This window comes from Daucus carota, chromosome 1, assembly GCF_001625215.2.
Source record: "Daucus carota subsp. sativus chromosome 1, DH1 v3.0, whole genome shotgun sequence".
In the NCBI taxonomy this organism is placed as follows: Eukaryota; Viridiplantae; Streptophyta; class Magnoliopsida; order Apiales; family Apiaceae; genus Daucus; species Daucus carota.
In genome coordinates, this window is record NC_030381.2 from 3,660,427 (window position 1) to 3,677,553 (window position 17,127).

At 33.9% G+C, this 17,127-nt stretch overlaps 2 protein-coding genes across 3 annotated transcripts; both read right to left on the reverse strand.

The window, feature by feature from the left end:
* Nucleotides 1-4,863: 4,863 nt before the first annotated feature.
* Nucleotides 4,864-9,475, reverse strand: LOC108203172 (uncharacterized). Of its 2 annotated transcripts, none has more exons than XM_017371970.2 (7): nt 9,225-9,475; nt 9,077-9,118; nt 8,857-8,923; nt 8,254-8,593; nt 5,636-5,978; nt 5,370-5,447; nt 4,864-5,231 (listed from the first exon to the last, which is right to left on the reverse strand). In XM_017371970.2, the coding sequence occupies exons 4-7, from the start codon at nt 8,568-8,570 to the stop codon at nt 5,178-5,180; spliced, it is 792 nt and encodes a 263-aa protein (XP_017227459.1). In that variant the 5' UTR covers nt 8,571-8,593; nt 8,857-8,923; nt 9,077-9,118; nt 9,225-9,475; the 3' UTR covers nt 4,864-5,177. The 2 variants fall into 2 exon arrangements, with proteins under 2 accessions (XP_017227459.1, XP_017227505.1); XM_017372016.2 differs by having other exon boundaries at nt 4,926-5,231; nt 8,254-8,646; nt 9,225-9,366.
* Nucleotides 9,476-10,541: 1,066 nt separating this feature from the next.
* On the reverse strand, nt 10,542-16,405 carry LOC108204253 (vacuolar-processing enzyme). Its single transcript, XM_017373604.2, has 9 exons — nt 15,944-16,405; nt 13,652-13,816; nt 13,409-13,565; nt 12,673-12,758; nt 12,399-12,598; nt 11,896-11,944; nt 11,553-11,765; nt 11,146-11,352; nt 10,542-11,034 (listed from the first exon to the last, which is right to left on the reverse strand). The coding sequence occupies exons 1-9, from the start codon at nt 16,157-16,159 to the stop codon at nt 10,852-10,854; spliced, it is 1,476 nt and encodes a 491-aa protein (XP_017229093.1). The 5' UTR covers nt 16,160-16,405; the 3' UTR covers nt 10,542-10,851.
* Nucleotides 16,406-17,127: the final 722 nt, after the last annotated feature.

Below are 17,127 nucleotides of genomic sequence, written 5' to 3' on the forward strand. Positions count from 1 at the left end.
GCATAGGATGGAAATGTTTGTGTGTATTAGTCTAGACTTTGATGTACACATATGTAGCATGCGAGCTTCTTCCGATATTTTAGACACATTGACACGAGATCTGATATTTCAGGCATTTGAATTCGAAAAATGTATTATTTAAGGCATTTTTTCGCATACACCCTCTATGTTCAATTTTTTAATAAAACTGTGCTTTGATATTATGTACATATTTCAAAAAGTGTATAAATCAAATATTATAATTATTATAAAAAAATAAAAATGGACAAAAGGAAACGTTTTGGTTATAGAAATCAGGAAAAAGAAGTTACCGAATGACCATTTCGATTGCCCCCATGATTTATCAGATTTTCTTTTAATAAATAGAAATTTTATAGTTGAACCAGAATATAATCAGTAAATTGATGAAATATTTATTTTAAATTAATTGGGAATTTGCAGAACACCGAACAAAGCAAGTGACAAGCGCGAAAAAAAATAGAATAATTTTGAATATCTAGCATTTTCTCTTAAAATATTCATTTTCCTTAAAAATATTGTATGAATTGTGACAAGTGGGGCCGAGGACAGACGGATCCAAACTAACTCACATGGGCAGTTGTAACTAAAAGGCTGTCCTGTCAGCCCAGGCTGTAAATATCATATCATTCGGACACAAAGCAAAACCCTACCCGCTGCCCGAACCAACATCCCCCTGACCTAGCTGCCCGTTCCTATATTCTACCTTAATCTCTTGCAACCTTATAAATACAGACATAACCCCATCTGTTTCCTTCCACTTCACTCTTCTTACATCTCTCTGTCTCCCTCTCTCTCATCTCTCTCTCCCAACACAATGGCAGCTCCTTCAGCTTCTCTTGTCACTCTCTCCGTCATCGCCGTCGTGATCGCTCTCGTCGGATCCGCATTCGCCGCCGACGCTCCGGCGCCGAGCCCGACGTCCTCCGCCGTGTCCGTCTCTCCGTCACTCGCCGCCGTTGGATGCGCCGTCGCTGCTGTTCTCTTCGGATCTGCTCTGAAAATGTGAAGTCAAACGACGTCGTGTTGCATGTGAGACAGTATATATAGTATGTTAAATATGATGGTGATATATTAGTACTAGTAGTGGTAGAGTGAGTTTGTGAGAGAGCTTATGGTTTTGATTGCAGATCTAGATGTGATTAGACATTTATTTTCACTCGTCTTATGTAGTTTTTTTTTTAAAAATATTATTATGAAGTACTTGGTTGATTATTAGCTTTGTGGATTTATTTATTGATTTTGATTAATGGCATTGGTTTGTTTTCATGTTTTTCGTTCTGGTTGATCTATAATTTTTGTTATATGTTTCTGGATCTAGAGGTTGGTTAAGAAAACGTATAACGATTAAGGACTTATAAATTTCTTTTAATTTATGATAAACGCCAGATGATTGAAAAAATAATGAAAATAATGATCGATACAATTGAAGCAAACATGGTTTGAGTGTAAAAATCGTAAATGGTTACCGATCGATTATTCTGGATTTATAAAAAAATAATCGGAATTTTTTTTTAATAAAATAGGAGATTTTGTCAATTTAGAATATAATAGATAAATAGAGATTAAACATTTAACTTATAAATAGTAATAGGAAAATCACGACATCCCCGTTACCTGCAGCCTGTAATGTATGATAGATTAGCTACAGCCTGTAACGTATGATAGAAAACACAATGACCATTTCTATATAATTTTTTGCAATATGTTAGTACTCCTCTTTCTGGTGAAAATTCATGTTTCATATATATGATTAAAATTTTATGTTATTTATATAAAGTTTTAATAATCTAACATATAATTTATCATGATTCAATGAAAATTCTTTTGGGACAAAAATAAGGGAACAAAAGTTAAGAGTAAGAATGTCGACTCTAATATTACTCATGTATTTTTTTTCTGTTCTGGTAATTTATAAGCCACTTCCTTGTTGACAATTTAAAGTGCAAACACACATAATCTCATCAAAGATTTTATGCAATGTTATCAAGTAACACTGTAACAGTGTAATATAAATTTTTTAAAATTTTCAGATCGGGTAAAATTGAATATTCTAATTTAAAAGTTTCATATCGGTTAAAATTGAGAAATTCTGCAGACTACTCGGATCATGATTCATGTACACAATAACACAAACATGCTATACGAGCATCATTGTTCCTTCTGAGCCATGTTTAAACAGCGTCGTCCTCCGGCTCAAGTCTGATAATATAATTCACTTCAATTGTGTTATAATTTTTGAGCTCAAATTTCGATTTAAAAATTATAAAGTCGGCTAAATCAATTAAAATTTTAATCGAAAAAAGTTCATATATAATAATTTCGCTTTTAGTCAATCAATCAATATACTTATATAAAGAAGAAGCGAGGGGCGTGTATGTGGCGCCACTCACATCGCTCCGTTCTATTTTTCTAATTTTCTGGATTTTTTGGATAATATACTTATATAAAGAAGAAGCGAGGGGCGTGTATGTGGCGCCACTCACATCGCTCCGTTCTATTTTTCTAATTTTCTGGATTTTTTGGATGAAAAATATCAAAAATTAAAACTACCTTTTTTTAGTTTCGGGTATATTAGAAGCAAGTTTCAGAATCTGATTTTGTTTCAGAATCTGATTTTGTTTCAGATTATTTATGGAATATAGTAGCTTGAAATTAGAACTACCTTTTTTAATTTCGTTTATATTAGAAGCAAGTTTCAAAATCTGATTTTGTTTCAGATTATTTATGGAATATAGTAGCTTGAAAGTTTTAATCTGATTTTATTTTAGATTATTTTATTATGGGCAAGAGTAGCACACAAGTCTTCCTGCACCTATAAATACCCTTATAAATTGTAGGGTTTTGGATCATCTAAACACAACCTCCTCTCTTTCAACTGATATCACATCGCTCTGTTCTATTTTTCTAATTTTCTGGAATTTTTGGATGAAAAATATCAAAAATTAGAACTATCTTTTTTAGTTTCGGATATATTAGAAGCAAGTTTCAGAATCTGATTTTGTTTCTGATCATTTATGGAATATAGTAGCTTGAAAGTTTTAATCTGATTTTGTTTCTATATAAAGGAGAAGCGAGGGGCGTGTAGGTGGCGTCTCTCACATCAAAAATATCAAAAATTAGAACTACTTTTTTTAGTTTTGGATATATTAAAAGCAAGTTTCAGAATCTGATTTTGTTTTCAGATTATTTATGGAATATAGCAGCTTGAAAGTTTTAATCTGATTTTGTTTCATATTATTTAATTATGGGAAAGAGTAGCACACAAGTCTATCTGCACCTATAAATACCCCTATAGGTGGATATATTAAAAGCAAGTTTCAGAATCTGATTTTGTTTTCAGATTATTTATGGAATAAGCAACTTAAAAGTTTTAATCTGATTTTGTTTCATATTATTTAATTTAGGAAAGAGTAGCACACAAGTCTATCTGCACCTATAAATACCCATATAGGTGGTAGGGTTTTGGATTATCTAAACACAACATACTCTCTCTCAATACCACAATCCTACCACTCTCTGGTGATAGTTCTCTTGCTCAATTTCTAACTCGATGGTGCCGTTCTTCTGCAACGATAAGTGAAGGCTGTTTATGCGATATTAAAAAAAAATAAAAGTTGTTACAAGCAAAGGTAGTTATAGACTGCTATGTGGGAGTCGACAAATCCAAACACGAGAAAAAAATATAGTCTTGACATGATATTAATGGATGATATCAATAAATTAACTATTAGTGATGTATGTTTGTTGGTTATTCTTTTATAATATTTGTTTTGTTCATCGAACATATTTGTTGTTAATTTTTATATGATTTATTTTGTACACGGGAAAATATTATTCATGCATTATCTGTTTGCTCCGCTCAAACAACTTTTAAGTGAATATTGTCCATAAAATATTAAAAAATAAAGGTTGTTACAAGCAAACGTAGTTATAGACCGTTATCTCACGGATTTAAGTTAGATGTTTTTGTGCACAATCAATCCAAAAAAATTGGAGGAAGGTGACAATGCAAGAACATGAATACTTTAAAAAAACACAAATAAAATTAAGATTCGTCGTGCTTTAAATTGTTTATTACATGTAGAAATTTATTTTCATTTTTTCAACATGAATTATAGTCTAATTTTACAATTTTATATATTAGTATTAGTATTATATCAAGATTTTTATAATATAAAATTTATTTTATTTGACAAATATTAATTTTTAATCATTAATATACTTTTTATAAACAACCAAAAAATTATTACATTTTACAAATATTAATATTAAAATCATTAATATAATTTTTAAATAGGCCGCCGCGACGCGCGGTTTCTCAACTAGTTTAATATACAAATCAAATATTATGAAAAATATAAAAATATATTAAGAGCTCTATACGCCGAATAGATAAAAACTCAAACTCGATCCAATGAACCATCAAATGGCCAAAACTTAAACTCGATTCAGTGAATCATCAAATGATCAAAACTTAAACTCGATTCAATGAATCATCAAATAACCAGAGCTAGAGTTTGAACTCAGACTTGATTCAATGAAACATCAAATAACAACAGCTACAATTTGAGTTCGGATATGCTACCGGCGCAGCTTAAATAAATCCAGTCCACTTAAATAAATCCTCAACTGTTTGATTTGTTTACACTCACGTGTTGGCTGTTGCCCAAAAATTAATCGAATACTATCTTTTTCTCATATATTTAAATAATTTTATTCAACTTTCGTTATCGAGTCATTTTAATTTCAGAACACCGACTAGAACTGGGAATCAAGATTTCAAAGCAATTTGGAATAAAAGGCCACATTGATACTGCATAGACTATAGTCTATACTGCTCCCTCAGTGTAAAAAGACTTCATATTCACGAGACGAACACATTTACAGATGTCTACCAAGGAAAATTCTACTAATAACATCATTTTTATTCACGAAAAGAAAATTGTAAAAACCACAACTACGAAGTCTTCCAGATTTACTATGAAGCGAAGACATAAAACCTAACATATTATTCTACGCATACTTGCATCTCTCACTTTCTGGAACTGTCAAGGGGATGAGAATTGAGAACTCTGTCATCTGAGGATTCGAGATCCGTCTTCACAGCTCACATTGTTGCTACCTATACACAGACTCGTTACAGGAGTAAATGTTGTTCACTCCGACTCCGAATCCACCATGTTTGTCATGGCTTTCAGCCCTCTCGGTCTCTGCTAAAAACGCGCGTTATAGGTTAACAATGTATTCTTCTAATTAGAGTTACAAGTATCGTTCGATTCAAATTTGTATCAAGCATTTATAGCAAAGTGTTAACTGTAATTGAGTGATAATGTTCATCCAATTATTACCTTCTTATTCACCTTCCTCTCCCTGACCTCGTAACGTTCCAGTGTCAGATCGCATAACCATGTCCCAGGACTCACCAGCTGTTAAATTTTACAGAAATTAAAACCCGAACAATTTTGCATAAATAAAAAGTACCTCTATACTCTACTATAGTTTAGTCAATATATATTCTCTCCTGATCATCAATATGTTCAACTAGTTATAAATGTTGCTTAAAAACAATAGCACAACAATTAGTCGAAAAAAGCTGATGGAAAGGGCAACTAACATTGAGGGTACGCTGAATGAACTTGGCGCGCTTCTTGGGTCTATGAGGCAATTTTGAGCCTTTGATCGCCAAGAAATCCTCCTCCTTCTCCTTGTTTGTCAACCCTAACACGAACTTAGGAGGCCAGATCACCGCGGCAGCAGGCTCACTGCCAGACGACGATCCACCCTTCTCCGACGACCCGCCACCTCCCACCGCAGCCTCATTGATATTATTGCAAGTGTTATTATTCCTATTGCTGTTAGCAGTGGCCCTGGAAGGACTATTACCTACTACCACTTTCTTATCCTGCCCAACTCCATTACTCTGTGCTCCCTTCATGCTACCTGTACTCTCAGAGTTCCTGCATATACATCAAAAATTCGATCAACAAACAAATCATCATGCATAAATTGGCACAGAAAATAAACAAATTACGAAAAAATTTCATCAAAAATATTATTTTTTTCAAAAAAATAACGAGGGTGCAATATTACAAGAATAACCTTGGTAATTATTAAAAAAAGGTATTTTATTTGTTGGGTAATTCTCAACTTTTGGTTTTTGTGGATTGGAAAGTGGATGAGATTGGGTTGGGTTTAAGAGGAGAAGAAAGAGAGGGGAATATTATATTATTTATTATTGTATCATTTGGATGATCCAGCTGTTGGGAAGTAGGACAGGTGGAGAGATCTGGGCCGTTGATGAGAAGATGAAAACAAGAAACTAAAAAGGGTTCACAGATTCATGTGAAAGCTGTGTACATGTAATTGCGTGTCCATGTGGTTGTGGATAGAGTGAGAATGTAACGGATGTCTTAGCTTAGTGGACGCGTGGCATGGACCCAGAAAATAAAACAAAAACTCTCATATTATAAAAATATATTTTATTATGTAATGACCTTTTTGTCCCCGGCTAAATATAAAACCTATCCCCAAAGGCCAACGCATAGGATATTAGAGGATGTGTGACCCTTCTAGAATTAAATATTCCTATACCGCAAATGCCATCACATAGCATCACCAAATTACGGTTTATACATTCATTATTTCTATCATGTACAAATTATAAGTATTTTTTAACCTAGGGATGAAATGATATTTAAGCTATAAAAGAAAATTGTACACAGATATTCTAAACATTTTTGATTTATTTAAAAGTTTTGACTAATTTTAAAAAGTATTTATTAATTCATCGATTTTAATGATTCGATCAAAAATTTCACCGACAAATCCTGAATCGCCCAATCAACTGATTAAAGTGTTTGGGAAATAAGCGGAAGCCCCGAAACAAAAGCTAGCATTCCTAGTTTTTTATAGGTGCTTCTTGACTTTTTACACAAACGGTGGTGTTTCTAACTTATAAGCCAGAAGCCCCGCTTTTAAGCCGGAAACAAACATCCCCTTAATTTTTTTAATTATAAAATATATATTAAGTTTAGGTGAGTGTAATTCGGAGAGATGGGGTGACACAAGACTTGTTTATGATGCTAAGCATGAACATCCCAACAGACCCAACTTGTGGAAGGAAGCTGAAAAGCTATAATTGGGAGAGGACCAGTAATAACAACAGCCACCACCAAAGACTGCCCTACCACAGCACTAGAAATCAGTAGACACTTGCTTCCCAGATCCAAATTTCAAACATTAAAATATTCATACATGTAATCCTTTCATTTCTCTCCTTTCTAATTGCTATGATTCCTTTCTCATCACTTGACAATTAACATGTACTTTAAAATTTCTATAAAATATACTCCCTCCGTCCCACCCATTTCTTATCGAATGGTTTGGGCACGGAGGTTAAGAAATATCTATAAAGTAATGGAAAAGAGGAAGAAAAGTGGGTAAAGTGGTGGGACCCGTTGATTTTTAATGTATAAAAAGAAGATAGTGGAGTAAAAGTAGTGTGAAAAGGAAAGAAAAGTGGAGCAGTGGTGGGACCCATCGACTATTTTTGGTAAGTTTTGAAATGTAAAGAATTGGGTGAGACACCCCAAAAAGGAAAGTGTAAAGAAATGAGTGGGACGGAGGGAGTAATTTTTAAATTGAAAATAAATTTTCCTTCTTATATATAAATTAGTATTATATTTTATTTAAAAAATATCAAATAATTTAACAAAATTATATTTTATAAAAAAATTAAAATACATGTCAAACATTTTTCCCAATATTGAAAATCAGGAGGGCGAGGGAGCATGTAACAATATACTTCAGAACCACAAATCAAATCAAACTACTCAATAAGTACTTATTTATCCCAAATAAGTGAAATAACCAAATGGGAAGTCAAAAGAAATATAGGCTTTCCTTAATCCTCCCTGACCGCAACATCTAATTTCAAAAACATTTGAAATTTAAAGTCCCACACTCATAACTTAAATCATATAATAACATTTCAAGTCCCCTATTATTGTGGACTTATTTACACATACACATATCATCATCAAACCAAGAGCCTAAAATAGTGACCAACCTAACCTAACAATTAGTATCAATTTATCAAAAAAACAATAATTAAATCAATAAGCAAAAACAAAGTAATAATACCCCACTCACACACGTCACATGAAACCGCACCCAACCGGCGCGTACACCACACGCACCAACCAAACACTTGAAACAAACAATTCTCCTTACCTGAGAACCCGATGCGCCGGAGACGCCGGACGTGGCCGGAGATTCAAATGCCCGTTACTCTGATTCAAACCCGAAGTGGGGTCCGCCCTAACGACCCGCCGATCGACCCGAGCCCGGATCTTGGGACCCACCGGAGCCAAATTATGTTGCAAATCTGTCTCCTTCACTTGAACCTTCATGCAACGCAATCTCTTGCGATTACCCCACTGTAAAACAAACTGAGACGACGTCGTATTGTGATCTTGATCTGATATAAGCCCTGATGCCTCTTTATTTTTTATAAGGCTGTTATTAATATGCTGATGATGCTTCTCCATTATTATCTCCTTTCTTTGCCCACCTGTCAGTCACCATCACCAAACATTTTTACCTTCCCACTTTTTACCTTTTTTACTGCGGTAAATAAAATTCATCACTTCCATCAAAACAAAACAAGACAAACAATGACATAATCTAGTAGTTATCAAAACAAATTATCAAGCTTTAATTTCGAAACTTTTTTTTTAATTATGGATGATGAAGATTATGTAATTTGAAAGAAGGAAAAAAAGAGGATCTGATAAAACAACAATGAAAATGAAGAACAAGCAATACAATCAATACCTCTGAGAATTTATCAAATCTCCTTGAAAATCAACAAGATACTGCGCAGTACATCGGAGTCACGAATCTGATGAAACAACAAAACAGAGGATGAGAATCACTTTTTTTGAAAGAAGGACAATGACCTCGTGGTCAGATGGTATCTCCCTCGTTCCGATCACAATTTCAAGGACATATCACATAAGCATCAAATTAAATGTGTAATTTCAGTTGTACTCACTCTTTGTTAACATAAATTAGAGATTTGCTTGCTTCTCAGAATCTGTAATATGCAAACAAAAAAATCAAACAAATCACTACTCGTGAATTCATACAATATAACATTACAATTATTAAAAGCGAGATTTAACTGGAGTCATGCGTCTAACCTCCTGGATATCGAATCGAATGATTGAAAATCAAGAAAATCAATTCAAATTATGTTTCATCAGCTCTGCGAATCGTGAACACTTATTCATCTTCTAACAACTTGAATGTTGCCACTCAGATAAATAGACACAAATGTGTATGTATAATTGTTGAGAAAGTGAAAGAAAAAACCAGAGAAGGAGACAGAGGCTTTATCTCTCTAGAGATATGTATGTGATCTCTCTCTCTCTCAAATAAAAGAGACGAAATGGTCTCTCTTCCTTTGAAACACGTTCTTTTATACCCAACCAGTTTCCATTTTTAACGCCGTTTATCTCATGCTCTCACCGTCTCGTAATCCCGTTACGCCGTTATGTCACTCTTCGAGTTTAAACACTTGTTTACATTAAAGTGATTTTTTTCATTTATCTTTTAAGTTTAAGAAAAAATGAAGTTAAATTCTGATTCATAGCAAGAATTGGTCATAAACTTGCAACAATTATTGTAAAACATAACTTTCGATTTAAATAATTTTTAGGTGATTATAATATGTCTCGATAATTGGCCAAATAAATTTTATTTTGGATAGACAAGTTTATAATTTTATAATTTAAATATAGTTGTAACACTTTATTTAGGGTGGAGACTTTAGTCGAGTTTACAAATATAAATGTTGCTATCAATTATCCCGGAAAATTCATCAAATCTTTATGATCTTTTTAGAATTTATGATGGACTTGTTTGAACCGGTGTATTTAGATCTATTTTCGATTAAGAATCCAGGACTTGTAGATTTTTGAATAAAAAAATAATCAAGATTTGATCCAGATTATAGCAAAAATTGTTTCTGATAAATTTTGATAAGTTCAGTATTTTTGACAAATATGCCTGATCTGCGAGGATTAAAGACAATGAAAAATGACTATATGAGTCTGTGATGAGCTGCTGCAGCAATGTGCTAACTTATGTGCCCGCGAGGTCGCAAGTTCAGCCGGTTAAAATAGGGACTTATATTCCTTTGGTCACATGTTCAGCTCCCAAGGAGGAGAATCTGTGTTTATACTTCTTAGGCCAGAGCGGGAGAAAATTTGTGATTATGCTTCTTGGACCAGAACCGTTGCTACATAAAAAAAAAAGTGTGAACTTATGTAAAGACAAATAAGATGCCCACATTTTGTGCCTTGTTTCTCTCGATTGTCATTGCTACAATGAATATAATTGGGGCCTCTACTGTATTTTCTAATATATTTGTAAAGGGGGATCCGAGGAGTAACTGTGTAAAAAATGCAGGTGTTAGATGCTTTCATAACTTGATAACTTTTTATAAGAACTTATCGAGGCCATAAAATTGCATATATACTGGACAAACTTGCCATCTTGCTGGTCATACATGGAGCATGTAGCATTAATAATACATACAGCCTATAGGCTATGGCTAAAGCAACTTCCATTACAAACAAACATGCAGAGATTTACCAACTATATTTACATTACCCACTTTCTGCATTTTTACAAGGGGATTAACTTGGTAGTTTTGCATTTATACAAGGCCGTTAAGTGATAGTAAATGACGACGACCCTGGACTGATACTTGAGATCACATCCGAGATGCAATCAGTCGGTGATGGCCATTAGGTGGGTGTGTAATCATGCAGTAAATCCCTTGTTGACAGAGCTCCATGGATTACTAGGGAACGTTACACAAGCTTGTGCTGATGCCTCGGACATCTGCTCCTCACTGATCCCAGCATTGCAGATATTAGCAATGGATCGCATGTGCTTCATCCCGTACTGGGATAAGGATCCACAATATGTTTCGAATGTCCTAACCTGTACAAGTTAAGAAGGGTTTTTGGTTTTACTAAGCCAGAAATGTATAGATTAACGGCATAAAAAGTAAGTAATCAAAATGCAGAGGAAGGCAAAGTTAGCTCAAGCTACCAGTTTTTTAAGACAGAGCCAGTCATCAACAAGAGGTTGCCCTGAAGGTCGGACTGTTGTGAGCACCTCAGAAGCAGTATCAATACCGAACAGGAGTTTTCCTATAAGTTGTATACTGTTATCTAGGTGCATTCGATGTGACATAGCTTCAGAAAACTGTTTCTGAGCTGCGATCTTCCTATCAGAGCCTTCAGGAGCCTTGCGGTACTGCCAAAATAAGTATGACAACAAGAAGTTTAGTTAGTAAACAAGGTTCACGGTGATGTGAAAAACAAACAGAATATTTAGTTTCTTACTCAGAGCTTCAATATTGTTTTCACAATTTTTTCAGCAATTTTTTCACTCATACATTTTAGGTATCCTGAAGAGGGAAGAGAATAAGATAAAAAATAAGTTTCCAGACAAACCTTGTCCCAAAAATGTAACAGATCAGCATCCCGCTGATTAACAGCTTTCGAAGATGACAATCGAAGGGAGTTATCATCCACAAAAGTGAAGTTATCATTTGCAGGATTTGTCCCCATATACATGAAAAGCTCCTCTGTGCTAAGCTTGAGATCACCATATTGCATGACATGGGAACCCCAACCTGAATTGTCATTTGAAGTTCTCTTTTTGACCTGCAATTTAGTAATTATTAATTCGGGATACTGGGAGAAAATGAAATAGTTTCATGCAACAAATTTGATTGTAGAACAAATTTAAGGATGCCGACTCAACACCACCATATATATTCAGAACTGCTATTACCTGTTGATATTGTTGCCGTAGTGTCTCTGTGCGTAAATTGTGTATATCACTGGTCACATAAAAAGCTTGATTACTCACAAGAGGTTCGAGTAAGACAAACAAAAATAGTAAATTTACAGTGTCAGGAAAAATCTGATCAAGCTAGAATTATACACATTGCAGATAGTCTTTAGTCGTGCATGCATGTTTGTAATTGTCAAATATTAGAACTTGAATGCTTTAGATTTTACATTTCTGGTCTCTAATGATGTTTATTTGACTAAAGGAACAAACAGGCTTGATGGCTTAATATAAAACAAAGAAAAATAAAATTATGCATGATGACGCACATAGTTTTTGAATTGCATGTTCCAAGATGTTTATAGAACATTATGATAAATAGGACGTAATGAACTTTATAACTGTCAGGTGATATCAATGGTGAATCCAGAAAATATGATAGACACAAGAAACATTATGCTTTTTTCAAATATATACTAAATGTTCAATGCAGTTAGGCTTACCTGTCCTCCATCCACGCAACACTATACAAGTCTCCTAAACAAGTCTCATATTCTGGGGGAGGGCTGGGATACTCTCCCGGGCAATAGGTTCCCCAGCTGCTCTCATATGCATTAGAGGCAGTGGTTGCATAGATATTTAAACCTTCAGGAAGTAGACCTTCAAAGATACTTCCGGACTCGCAAGCTTCAAGGTAAAATACCTACACATTCACAACATTATCTATAAACATAACATCACAAAATCTACAAGATGAAGACAACAAAAGATATTTACCATGCTTTTATATGTTCCAGAAGCATGTTTCTTTTTTAAGACATCTACTAGATCGCCAGCATACATGTATGGATTGGTTGGCATCCCTGGTTTCAGATACAACAGCAGAGAGAAATCATACAGTTAGTATAACAACTTAATGTACACACTCTATTTATAGATTTAAGTGCCAAAGATTCAATACGATTCTCAATCATACAACGCAGAGTGTGCCATTTTAATCTATTTTCACCTCAGGTCGGTCCTATGTTGATCTAATTTTTATCTCAGGAATATTTATAACTTAGGCTGTAATGATAATGCTTTTTTTGGATCACATATATTCAACAAAGACATTAATTAAGGAGAACAGAAGGCAACAATAGTTTTGTCACATCAACTGAAACATAATATATAACAATAATAATAAACTGTAGTAACTAAGAAATCACCATATACTTAGTTTTACAAAGACTTGATCATTGCAATTAATGGAAAACAACATGTATATAATACAGGCATACATCAAACTAACTCTCAAACAAGACTGGAACAGATATTCTTCATTTTAGCCAGGCATCCTAATGGGTAAATAGTCTACAAGCTTGACACAAAGCAAATGGCGCCATTTTAACACTATATGTAACACAAAGCTCAAAAGAACCATTGTGCAATATAAGCATATAATACATTCTATTGAGAAACAAAACAGAAAATTTTGTTATATAGACAATTAGACATCAAAAGAGAGCGTTACCGAGTACACCAGGGCCGCCATGGTCGGAGTAGTATATGAAAATGTGATCATTTGGACCACTATCCACAACCTTCCCACTCCCTCCAGTAGTAGCAGATTTGTCGCCAAGAATAGCAGCAAAAACATTGTTGACGGTAACATCTTCACCAGTGTAATCCTGTTGGAAAGCAAACAACATATGAGAAAAACAAATGAAAACAATCACACACATCAAACCACCAATGCCTAAACAGAATATCATACCTTTGGAACACCTTTATATACATCAGAACCATGAGGGCTGTTAATTATTACTCCAGGCCTAGGATTCTCTTCATCATATGCAATGTCATCATACATGAAAACAACAATATTTTCTTCTTTGACACCCCCTCTCCGCAAGAGTTGATAGGCATGACATATATCAGCCTGTATATTTCAGTAGGTTGTCAAAAAGTAGCCAATAGAAATTACCAGTAAAGGATAAGTCTATATCCATAATTGAAAAAAGAAAGTACTCCAGTCAATACAATTAGAAGCATGCGAGTTTAATGCTTTAACCAAAAGTACAATGTGCTTGGTAAATTCTCTTTCATCAATTTCCATTGGCTATTTATGTAAGCAAACTTTAGTGCCATGCCACTCACACCATAAGCATACAGAATCAATTAAACATGAAACTCTAATAAATTGCAATAAGTTTTGAAAAGGGGCCCTGTAATGGAACATGAACCTGACTATAGTAATAGGATAGACAATCATTATACATAATCAACGAATCCGAGAATGCCAACAGAGCTTATAAAAAAATTTCCGACAAGTACTCGATGCTAGGTGCAAAATAGCAACAGCAATCGATGCTAAGTTGCACACCAATGCCAGTTTCATAGCCTAGTCTCAAATTAAACTAATTCTTTTAACTTTTATCTAACTCCATATGTTTTTGGTATTTGATGATTTAAAATGCAATAATTGTTTAACTACTTCCCTCCATTTATAGTGAGTTTTAGTGGCAAGGATACGTAAATCCATCCTTGGTTTCATAAATGGAAACAAGGATGCATTTATGCATATTTGCATAACCCCTCTAGAGTTAATTTTTGTGTCATTTCGATTTTGGTGTCAAATTCCTAAAATAGAACCAAGTATAGCATTGCATTGGATTTGCTTTAAATACCAAACAGTATTATGCTTGAAATTAAGTTATCTCAAAAGGTATAAATGATAAGAGCAGATGCACACCATGACATATAATTACGATGCAACAACTATTTTGCAGATTTGGTGTCTCTAGCAGACCCCACTATACTTGGTTTTTAAGGTTGAAGCTAATACATATAATACAACACACACCACAAATTGATGAAATCAGGATACCGTGTATGTTTTTGGAAGTATATGGAGATCCCACTTCCCACATGCATTATATGGCTCACATAATAAGACTGGAAACAAACAAACTGTACTATTGCCTTGCATAATTTTTTTGTTCATAAATATGATAAGTGGTTCGTGTTTTAAGAATATCTCCATCCAACCCCTTAATTAGTAATTTATTCATGCTACTCTCTCCACAATAACTCGAGAATATTCTTCCCTTCTCTACCAAAAAAAGAAATATCAAGCAATCTTGTCTGCTAGTTTTAAAATTCTCGACCAACTGAACCCAACACCTACATCAAAACACATAGTTTACCTACAACAGCATACTCAAATACCTTATTTTACAATCAAAAACTAAATTCAGAGTCAGTACGATAATAAAGGATTCAGGTACTTCCCAGATGACATCAGCCAATTCAATCCTATCTGGTAGCCAAGGCCACTTAGATACCCCTCTTCTTTCGTTAAATTTAAGCAAATCAATAACTACCAACTTAAACGCAAACAAAAAAAAGTTCAACTACTTCACAAATTTAGCCTAACAATTAGCATAAACAAGGCTTCATCCCATGCTTCTATCACCTGTGGGGCCACACACAAAGACCACTTATAAGTCATAATAGTACTTTCTTATTTTCATCAAACAACAATCAAGAAGTACTAGTACAGGAGTACTACATAAAACAACAAAATACTTCAGCAAATAAAGAAAAAACGATGAAATCATCTGGCACACATATCAAGCAAACATCACTTCACACATAAACTTAACTCAAACTAAACTTAAACCTAACATATCTCGAAAACTTTTACTCCCTCCGTCCCACCCATTTCTTTACATTTTCCTTTTTGGGATGTCCCACCTAATTCTTTACATTCAAAACTTACCAAAAATAGTGGATGAGTCCCACCACTTCTCCACTTTTCTTTCCTTTTCACACTACTTTTACTCCACTATCTTCTTTTTATACATTAAAAATCAATGAGTCTCACCACTTTACCCGCTTTTCATCCTCTTTTCCACTATTTTATATATATTTCTTAACCTCGGTGCCCATCCCATTCGATAAGAAATGGGTGGGACGGAGGGAGTAGTAATTTAAAAAACAAAACAGGTACACGACACGAAAACACGACACAGTAGAGCCGTTAACATAATGAATATCACTTCACCTGATGTCTGTAATTCCAGTAACCGTTGGATCCAGCGATAAGAACCGCCCACCTCGTCCCTACAGAGTCCTCCTCCTCGGCGACCGGCCGGAAAAAGCTCGACACCTCCGACGGCAACTTCAGCACGTCTCCTACAATATCCCGGCGGCTCTCCACGACGGCGGAGATTGAAACTACGACCAGGAGCGCCACTGCTCCGGCGAGGTACCGTACCATCGTGTGTTGTCGCCGGTGAGAAATTTGATCGGAGAAGAGGATAGGAAAGAAGAATATTCTGTTGCGTAGAGAAGAAGAAGAATAAGAGAGATAGGTGTGTGTATGTATAGGTGTGTTGTGTGTATATATAATGGAGATATTTGCAGAGACTTCGATGATTTTGTTATTAAATTTGTAAGGATTAATATGGGCCGTTCACAGTTGTACGTCTCGCTTTCTCGTCAAGATACAACAGAACTATGCGTACTTGCTACTCCCTCCGATTCTTTTAATTTGAGATGTTGCAACGGTTCCAAATTACTAATTTACCAATAATTTATAAGATTAAATATAATTTATTAGATTCATATTTATAAATATTTTAATATGATGAAATTTTTATATTTATTATTAAATGAAATTAAAGATATTAATGATTGAGTGTGTGTTCGCAAACGTGAAAATAGCAAATGAGAAAAGTATTATTATTGCACCGATTAAATTTTATTCCTGTTTTCTAGAATATAATTGAAATATAATCTAATTATTTTATTTCTTGTGCTTTTGTTATCAATTTAGAATTTGTTAAAACTTTATCGGATTTTTTTATAAATATTCTTAGTAAAATTATAATATAATCAGTAAATTATTAAAAAAATGGGTGACAAATCTGAAAAGTTTAAAATACTATGTTTGTGTTTTAAAAATATTGTTTTTATTATTTCAAAAAAAAATATATTGTTTTTATTATCTTGTTGTGATGATATTGAATAAAATTAAATTTTAGGTAAGACTGTTCTCCCTTCATCTATTAATTTTAGTGAAATATCGAGATATTTTTTAATTTTGAACTCACACTCGACGTAAGATAAATATTTAATAGATAACTAAAATATTCAAAATGTACTTAAAATAATCACGACTAATCATGAATTCCACCAAACCGTTTTTAATTAGTATTGGTTGCTTGTTTAGTTGTCATTGAGAAA